This window comes from Scomber japonicus, chromosome 7 (assembly GCF_027409825.1).
Source record: "Scomber japonicus isolate fScoJap1 chromosome 7, fScoJap1.pri, whole genome shotgun sequence".
In the NCBI taxonomy this organism is placed as follows: domain Eukaryota; kingdom Metazoa; phylum Chordata; class Actinopteri; order Scombriformes; family Scombridae; genus Scomber; species Scomber japonicus.
Window position 1 is genome coordinate 18,259,722 of NC_070584.1, and position 9,268 is coordinate 18,268,989.

General features: G+C 41.1%; 2 protein-coding genes across 2 annotated transcripts; both read left to right on the top strand.

Moving 5' to 3' along the window:
- Window positions 1–359: 359 nt before the first annotated feature.
- Window positions 360–4,674, top strand: lrrc15 (leucine rich repeat containing 15). The gene is made up of 2 exons (XM_053322480.1): window positions 360–602; window positions 2,704–4,674. Exon 2 carries the CDS (start codon window positions 2,711–2,713, stop codon window positions 4,421–4,423), a length of 1,713 nt encoding a protein of 570 aa, XP_053178455.1. The 5' UTR covers window positions 360–602; window positions 2,704–2,710; the 3' UTR covers window positions 4,424–4,674.
- A 1,642-nt stretch (window positions 4,675–6,316) lies between these two features.
- Window positions 6,317–9,064, top strand: LOC128361751 (leucine-rich repeat-containing protein 15). The gene is made up of 3 exons (XM_053322303.1): window positions 6,317–6,401; window positions 6,566–7,935; window positions 8,356–9,064. The coding sequence occupies exons 2-3, from the start codon at window positions 6,575–6,577 to the stop codon at window positions 9,062–9,064; spliced, it is 2,070 nt and encodes a 689-aa protein (XP_053178278.1). The 5' UTR covers window positions 6,317–6,401; window positions 6,566–6,574.
- Window positions 9,065–9,268: the final 204 nt, after the last annotated feature.

The window sequence follows — 9,268 nt, forward strand, 5'->3', positions numbered from 1 at the left end:
AGCTGACACTCCCACGCAAGAAGTAACTCACACATACAGAAAACTCTACTGCCTTTAACCAAACCAAATTCTCACCCTCCCTGTAACCTCCAACACAAATATCTCTCTTTTTCCTGGAAGAGGACAGGAAACAGATTTAGTTGCTGAAAACTTGTGGATCCTATAAGATCACACATTCACTAACTGTACATGTATTCAAACCATACAAACACACATCCAGTCAGACACAGAGGGACACCAGAGGGTGGGGCTTACCCCTTTCCTGATCCCCCACCACCACATTTAGCAGAAATGTGAGTGTGAGAAAGAAACAGAGTGGGCAGGGGTGCAGCTGGGATGATGAACAGAGTCACTGAAGCCTCAGCAAAAGACCTGCAGATCTCATGAGCTCAGGACAAAAAAAAAGAAAACAAACCTGATTGATGAAGGGAATTGAGTGATGACGAAGATTGGGAAAATGTGATGGTGTGAGTGTTCAGAGATCATTGGAAACTATCATCAGAGGATCTGTGAAGCTGTGGAGGAAGGGAGGACACACATAAAAGATAACCACCCCAACTCACTGTCTCTCACTTTCACTCAATCGTCAGCCGCAACTGGAGGTAAGTTCTGCAAAACAGCATGCTGCCCTGGTTAACAAAGTGCTGACTGCTTGATACCAGTAACATACGTACTTTAGAAGATTTTAGAAAGAATGTGACATTGAGTAAATGTATCATGAATAAGATAAGGAAATAAGACAGTAACGTAAAACAACTACAACTGTGTATAATTTATGCTTTTGCCATTACACCATGCTGAAGAACTTTCCAGGTTGTCCCAGTCCAGAGCAGACTAGGGTTTTGGTTGGACTGGGACATTATATCCCAGAGAGGAAATAAGGTTTATCTGTCAAACAGGAATATTACTACATTTTTAAGTACTTATGGTTACTAAGTTTGTTTCACATATGATGTTTTCTTCCACTCGGGCACATAAGAGGGAAGGGGGACTGTATACAAAGAAAATGTTACTCACTGGATATGTGCTTTTCGGTTGTTGGTAGTTGTGTAATCCCAGACTTAAATGTCAAAACTGACGCTGCACATTATGAAATAGGGGATCATGATGAAACCACTGGGTTTGGAGGTACCACAAAACCTCACGTGAACTAAGAAGTTACAAAAACTGTTATTATTATAAGAATTAGGGTCATTGATAGTAGCAAAAGTAGAAGTAGGAGTAGGAGGGTTGTAAATAAAGAAGAACGAGATGTGCAGTGTTTTACTAACAATGAAAACACATTCATTTTCCTCTCACAGCAAAGACCAAGCACCCCACCATTACAAAATGTATTAAAAATGTGAACAGCTGTGATGCAACAGGATGTATTTTACTGTTCTAAATCTCTGATGTGAAAAAAGAACAGAAAGAAAGTAAGAGAAAAAGAAAGAAAGAAAGAAAGAAAGAAAAAACGGAAAAAAAAGAAAGAATGAAAGAAGGAGAAAGAGTTCATTGGAGGGACGTATTGGCCTCTTTATAAAGTTACTTCCTTGGACAGACTGTTTCTACACCCTAGCACAGCTCAGCTACCGAGGAATGACTCACGCTTGCCAACCTTAAGCTGCAGAACTTTAAATGGTTTTCTGTGGAGAAGTGGGTCATTGAGTTGGCACAGCGTTGTCCTTGGAGGCTTCTGTGCCATTACAAACAGTGAGCACAGCCTCAGCCTTAAAGATGTGCGGGCAATCTGTCACACTGAGATATAGTCACAAATAATTTTGCTAAATATCAAACTTTTCCAGCAGCTGCTAAATTGCAAAAAAATGGTTTTAATGCCAAAGGCTGCTCAGCGTGGTGATTAAACAGTCAGTCCTGTGGACGAGCAACACTATGAGCCGTAGGCAACAAAGTACTATGAGACTGGATCTGAATGCATGCAGATATCTTCTTTCTGGTTAAAACAAGAATGCTGAGGCTGAAACAAATATTTAATTAAAGTTGATTCAGTATAATGGCTTTGTTATGGTGGTGATTTAAAGTGCAGGAGAAAAAAACAGACCACAGTCTCTTCTTTTACTGCCCTGGAAACTAACAATAACAACAACTGTAAATCAAATCACAGTATCACAGTGTATAGTATCGTTAAAACACAACAAATGTAGTCCTCCCCTTTGTTTGAAAAGTGGAAATTACTTTTTAGAGCTGAAAACATTGATGTTTTATCTCTTCTGTTTTCTGTTCCTGCCACCTTGGCCAGACGTAGTCAGCTTTAGATTGAGGTACCATCATCAAATTGTGCAAGGCTTAGCATTGACTTAAAGGGATACCCCTTCAATTTAGTACAGCACTTCAATACAGTTGGACTTGCAAAATACAGACTTTTTAAAAAATTAAAGCAGCAGAGGCCAATGTAACCCAACTTTTAGTCCTGCCTGACACCTCCCTGATTTGAGTCACGCTCCAAAAACACGGGACATCCCATATTTCAACTAGTTTGCATCTTTTGCTACCTATCTCTGCTAGGTGAACATACTCGTCAAATTCAACACCCCAGTTTGTACAACAGACTTTCTTTCAAAAATGTGTAGTCTCCATGCCCAAAATCACTCTTGTAATGTATCTTGGGTATCTTTAATATGTAATGACTATGACTGTGTCCACATAAACATTTAGTGTAAATCTATTACAGGATTCATAATCAACCTATTTCTTCTCTTCTAGGGAAATAATGGACCTGCCACTGACTCTTCATGTATTCCTCTTCCTCTGTTCCCTCAATGTTGTTGTTTGGGCATGTCCAGATGGATGCAGCTGTCAAGACACCAAAATCCTTTGCAATGGCCTCTCTGACTTCCCCACAACAGTACCCTCATCTACAACTGCCATATCCTTCTCGAATTGCAGTTTCTATTCTCTGAAACCAGAAGACCTGACTGATTTCTCTAACGCCCTTGGCATCTTTGTGATTAAAGACACTGTTTTAAGGGAAGTGCGCCCTGGCACATTTGACTCCACTCCGAACATAGGTGCCTTAGGTTTTACTGGCACTGAATTTCAAGATCTACCAGCGGCCTTGTTCCAAAATCTTAAAAAGCTTGAGTCACTGAATCTCAAGAGTAACAAGCTCCTGGTTCTCCGCCCGGACTGGTTCTTACCATTGACTGATCTGAAAGTCCTTGACCTCAGTAAGAATCTTTTCACCTCTGTACCTGTGGAAACTTTCCATCCTCTTACTGGGCTGCAGTACCTTTTGCTTGCTGGAAACAACATTAGTCACCTATCTAGAGAGACACTGAAAGGTCTCTCGGAGCTGAAAACCTTAAGACTCAACAAAAACTCGATACAGGAAATCCCCAGTGGCAGTCTGGATGACCTTACAAACCTGGAAGAACTATCCCTACATGATAATCTAATCACTCATCTCCACCACGACCTGTTCTCCAAGACTCAGAATCTCCAGAAGCTGTTCCTCTCCAACAACAGGCTCACATCTCTTCCACAAGGGATCTTCTTAAACCTGCCCCTTCTCTCCCAGATTTCCCTGTATGAAAACCATCTGGAAAGTCTTGGTCCAGGGGTGTTTGGTCCTATGGCCCTGCAGCAGTTGTGGCTGTATGACAACAGACTTAGTCGTGTGGAGGATGACACATTCAGGAACCTGACTCAGTTGCGTCTCCTGGTGCTCAGTCGCAACCAGATTAGCTATGTATCCACTGGGGCCTTTAGAGGGTTGGAGCAGCTGGGAGAGGTATCACTTCACACCAATCAGCTCACCAACCTGCAAGCCGGGACTTTCCAAGGTCTCCCCAGCTTGGTCAACATTTCCTTGGAGCACAATTTCATCAGCTCTCTCCCTGTGGGTTTCCTCCATGGCCTGCGCCACCTGGGCGAGATTGACCTGAAAAACAACTCCCTTCCCAACCTGCCACAGGAAAGTCTAGATTCTCTCTCTTTGGCAAAGGAGATACTTCTTCAGCAGAACCCCTGGAGGTGTGACAAGGATATTCTGCCGCTTAGGGACTGGCTAAGACAGAACCCATCCAAGGCCAACCAGACCCTTGTAGTGTGTGAAACCCCCTTCGGTCTAAATGGTGAGGTGATTGCTCTGCTGTCAGATGAGAACCTGATGGCTCTCAGCTCTACTGAGCAGCCTGTGGTGACTTCAACAGAGAAAAGGAGGAAGCCCAACACCCCTCCAGCCAGACGAAGCACTTCCTCACCAGCAGTCAAGACCACGCCCCGCTCAGAGTATGAGGAGGTCACCAGCGGTGGGCAAGGAGAAGGGGGAACAGTTTCTCATGAAAATTCAATGATCTTCATTGTCATCGCAATAGTGTCCACTGTCATCATTAGCACTGTCATCATCAGCTGTGTGTGCTGGAGGAGAAACAAGAGAGGCCGGGGAAATATAGGCCGCAGAAATAAAAACTCTGTGCTGTAGACAAGACCACCCAACATCAGCAACTCCAGAACTTTAAAAGCCAAGGGAAACCCACTGATTATTGTGCTTTACTTGGAAAATGTGAAGTGCAGAGTTGATTTTATAGTCTCAAAGGCATCAAAAGAAATACTTTGGTTCCATTCAGAAGCACCTACTAGAGCAAACAATTAAACAGATTTGCTTTTGAATTAATTTGTTCTCAATGTTTAATCATCAAATTTACCAGTGAGTATTTTCTTCCAGTGGACTGCTAAAACAGAGTGGACATTATGTACTAACTGTAAAAACCCACCTTGCCATGTTGTGTGATATTTTGGTGAATGTAAACTGAAGCAGAGTACTTCTTTTAGTGAAATTAAGACTCCATTCCATACTCTGTTCAATAGTTTTGAAAAACTAATTTTAAGAACAATTTTCAGTATTAATCACTGCAGTTTTATGATGAATTTATTTTTGTGCTAACAACAACACATTTAGGAAACAGTTTGACTTATTTGCAAAATAGCTGTCCATAAAAAAAAATGAGATTTGATTTTGACTCCACTGTTACACAATTCATCCATTGGTTTAAACACTTACAATGCAAAATGTTACTATACATTGAATAAATGCACTACTTCTAGTGGGAGTAATCTTACATTGTCTTAATCATTTATTCATTTACATAGCAATTAATTGTGTAACATGCAATTATGTAAACTTAATTTACCTGAATCTGATAAATGTATTGTAGCGGTTGGGGCGTAATTTCCAGTGGGGACAGGGGGCCATGTCACCACCACTTTTCAAAATCCAATTTGTTCCCAGCAAATATAGGCTATAACACAAATTACAAACACAAACGTCAACCAAACTCCATTAAATGTACAGATGGGCATCAATAAAAACATTCACTAACATATCATATAAAAATAACAAGAAACATTACAACCATTACCTTTACTGTTACAGATTAGTAATAACGAACAAATATCATTAAGCATAAATATATTACATATAATGAATTAATAAAATACAACAAAACAATACCGTGACAAAGTCTAGACTGAGTAGATTTTAAAGTGGTCATGGTGAAAGGGAGGAAGATCAGCATAACACTGTACTTCTGTAATTAAATTCAAATTAATCTGTGTCTGTGTGAGGCAGCAAGACTATGTTTAATGTTATACAATTAGACACTACATGCTGTCAACCTCCCTCTTTATGAAATTAATTTTAGTCGTAAGACTGCCATCTAATGGAAGGAACTCAGAATAATGTTTGAAAACATTTGGACTAACATCCAAAAGTTCCACCTTTTGCTTTTATTACTTACAATGAATGAAAAGCCCAAATGAGTCACACATGTTGCACCATGTGTCTAAATGTTGCCTGGCAATGAAAATTAAGGGTTTTAAAACAAAATAAGGAAGTTAAACTGGGATAAAATGAAGAATAATCAAATGTTTACTTTGTGCTTACTTTTCCTGATGTGGCACAGACCCATCTTTCAAAATGGCAAAATGTTTACATTCCATAAAGTATGTTCATGTTTAGAGTATATGCAAGAGGGATGAATACTTTTTAAACAGATGTGTTGTTTGCACTAATTTGTAATAGTCATTTTTATTTATATTTAAACAGGGACTGTGCGCAATAAATCATTAACCCTGTATAAAAAAAGATAAGAGATGCATTGCTGTGAAAACTACTTTTAAATTTCATTTATTAAGCAGGATATTGAAAATGGAGAGTTTGTGGAGGAGGTTCATATCTTCAACCAAGTACTGCAGTAATTGGTTGAAGCATTAAAAACCTTCCCTGCCTGCTCTTATCTCAAGATGCAGAAGCTCTTACACCACGCCCCATATAGAATGCAACATACTACAGCCCTGCTGACCAACACTGATACAGAAGATAACTAATTAGACTGCGCTTGTTTGTGTTTCTTCACTGCTGTAATTACCTTCTACTTCATCCTGGGACAGGAAATAATTAGGTAAGCAAATGTTTTTTTAGCATTTCACTTTACCTGCACATAGATTTAATGATAATTTGAAACAGCAAAGGTACTATATACATTATGAAATGTAATTGTCAATTTATCACAAGACAAAACTTAAGGTCAAAATTGAATCAGCAAAACTGTTCTTCTTTTCATAGAGAATAAGCATGGGAAGAGGAGAAATCATCATTCTTTTTCTGTCTTTACTGTTTGACTCTGCATTGACACAAGGCACATGTGAAAATCAGCCTGATTGCCTGAAAGAGAACCAATATGTTTTTGGTAAAGATGTAACAGAAATTCCACCCAGTCTGAGAGAAGGTGTGACAGAGGTTTTCTTTTTGGAAAGCAGCATCACAACAATCTCCAAAGGAGCCTTTGCTAGCAACCCCCAGCTAGAGAAGGTGGAATTCATGAACACTAAAACAGAAAATATTGAACCAGGAGCTTTTGAAGGTTTGGTAGACATCAAGAATATCGAGATCTCCAACAATCCATTAACTTCAATCCCAGTGGGAGTCTTTAAAGACCTCAGCAACCTGGAGAAACTTCTACTAAAGCTCAACAAGATCCGTAGTCTGGAGAAAGGCCTGTTTGATGGTCTTAAAAAATTAAAAGAGCTCCAGTTACATATAAACGAGATCGTCTCAATTGAAGATGGGACATTTGATGGTCTTGAGAGTCTTACGAGCCTCCATTTAGGTAAAAACAATCTCTCAGATGTGCCCGTTAATTTGTTCTCGGACCTTAACAAACTGGTCATACTAAGGCTTTACGACAATCATCTAACCTCAATTCCTGAGGAACTTTTTCATAATTTGCCAAACTTGAAAGAAATTGGCTTGAGCGGGAACAAAATAAGAGAATTATCACCAAATCTATTTCCACATAAAGAAAAACTGAATAAGCTGCTGTTGGACAATAACCTTCTGACGAGTTTACCTCAAGATTTTTTTGTTGGCTTCCCACAGCTTAAAACGCTCACTCTACATAAAAATGAACTGAGTAGTCTTCCGCTTTTTGGAGAAATGCCTAAACTGACTGAATTCAGCCTTAGTCAAAACAATCTTAAGAGTCTTCCTGAAGGCATATTCCGCCATCTGAAGAAACTGAAGAAGCTAGACCTTTCTAAAAATCAGTTAGCCACTTTGTCTGCTGAACACTTGGAAGGCCCAGAGAAACTCACAGAACTGAATCTCCTGAACAACACAATAATGGCACTGGATGAAGATGTGTTTGTAAATCAGAAATCACTTGCGACAGTCAATCTACGTCACAACAACCTCCAGACACTTCCCGGGGATATTTTTGAGCCATTAGAGAAACTCAAAAAGCTTTACCTCAGTGACAACCCTTGGCACTGTGACTGTAATCTGATAGACTTTCACCGCTGGATAATGGCAAACTTACCCAAGATTGAAAAAGATTCTCCTGTGGTTTGTGAGTATCCAGACAACCTAAAAGGACAGGAAATCAAATCAGTGATGGAGGATCAATTGATTTGTCCCACCATTGCCCCGACAACTCTATTACCCACCACGACCACCACAACACTCCCGACTACAGAACCTATAACCACTATCCTCACTACTACAAAACTTCCTACAACACCTACCACTTTGCCAACCACCACTACACCTCCCACAACCACCACACCGACTACACCTCCAACAACCACCACACCCACCACTACACCTCCCACCACTGCACCTCCCACAACCACTACACCTCCAACAACCACCACACCCACGACTGCACCTCCCACAACCACTACACCTCCCACAACCACCACACCCACCACTACACCTCCCACCACTGCACCTCCCACAACCACTACACCTCCCACAACCACCACACCCACCACTACACCTCCCACCACTGCACCTTCCACAACCACTACACCTCCCACAACCACCACACCCACCACTACACCGCCCACAACCACTACACCTCCCACAACCACTACACCTCTCACAACCACTACACCTCTCACAACCACCACAGCCACCACTGCACCTCCCACAACCACCACACCCACCACTACACTTCCAACTACAGAACAATCCACCATTATGCTTACTACCATAACACCAACAACCCCTACTCTGCCAACAACCACACCCACAACAACTGTAGCTACCACACACACAACCATTTTAACAACGTCACCTACCACCGCTGTAAGAACTGCACCAATGACCACAATAGCAACAACTGCACCCACAACCAGTATAACAACAGCTACATCTGCAACAATTAGAAGCACAACTACACCCACAGCAATGACCACAGAGACACCCACAACCACCACTCTCAGGACTACCCAACCCACCACAGCCTGCAGAACGACTACTCCACAGACCACTCCAGTGATCTTCGCCTGTCCCATTAAGCCATCCACTAAGGCACTGTCATCTGCTTTTACATATCAGGACAGATCAAAACTTCAGCAATGCAAATCTCAGATGATGTTCTACACTGCACTGCTGGTGGTGCAGATCACCTGCACACTGGTGTTGGCAAAGGTTGCAATTTCTCTTTACTGCCTGATGCAGAGCCGGGAGAGGTTGTCCAACAGGGTGAAACTCACTCGCTTCTCCCACAGGAGAGAGGTTGTCCTTAGGCCTCTACAAGAAACAGAGACCCAAAGACTTTAAATAATTATGGCAATATTCATAGGTTTAATAACCAAGACATTTATGTTCTGGTAAGCAATCATGTGACCTGTCAAAGGATCCTTCAGTGAGATTTTGAACTCCTATTTGCTCAGATAATGGCAAACATAATATGAGATAATAGAAAGAGGAATCTAATTCATATGGAAAACCTGGAATTGTACATTTTGATGGAGCAATTGCCCA

Coding starts and splice junctions, on each gene's coding strand:
- lrrc15 (XM_053322480.1), top strand. CDS start 2,711: ATGGACCTGCCACTGACTCTTCATGTATTCCTCTTCCTCTGTTCCCTC.
- LOC128361751 (XM_053322303.1), top strand. CDS start 6,575: ATGGGAAGAGGAGAAATCATCATTCTTTTTCTGTCTTTACTGTTTGAC. Junction 7,936..8,355: donor ACCATTGCCCCGACAACTCT/ATTACCCACCAC, acceptor CACAACCACTAC/ACCTCCCACAACCACTACAC.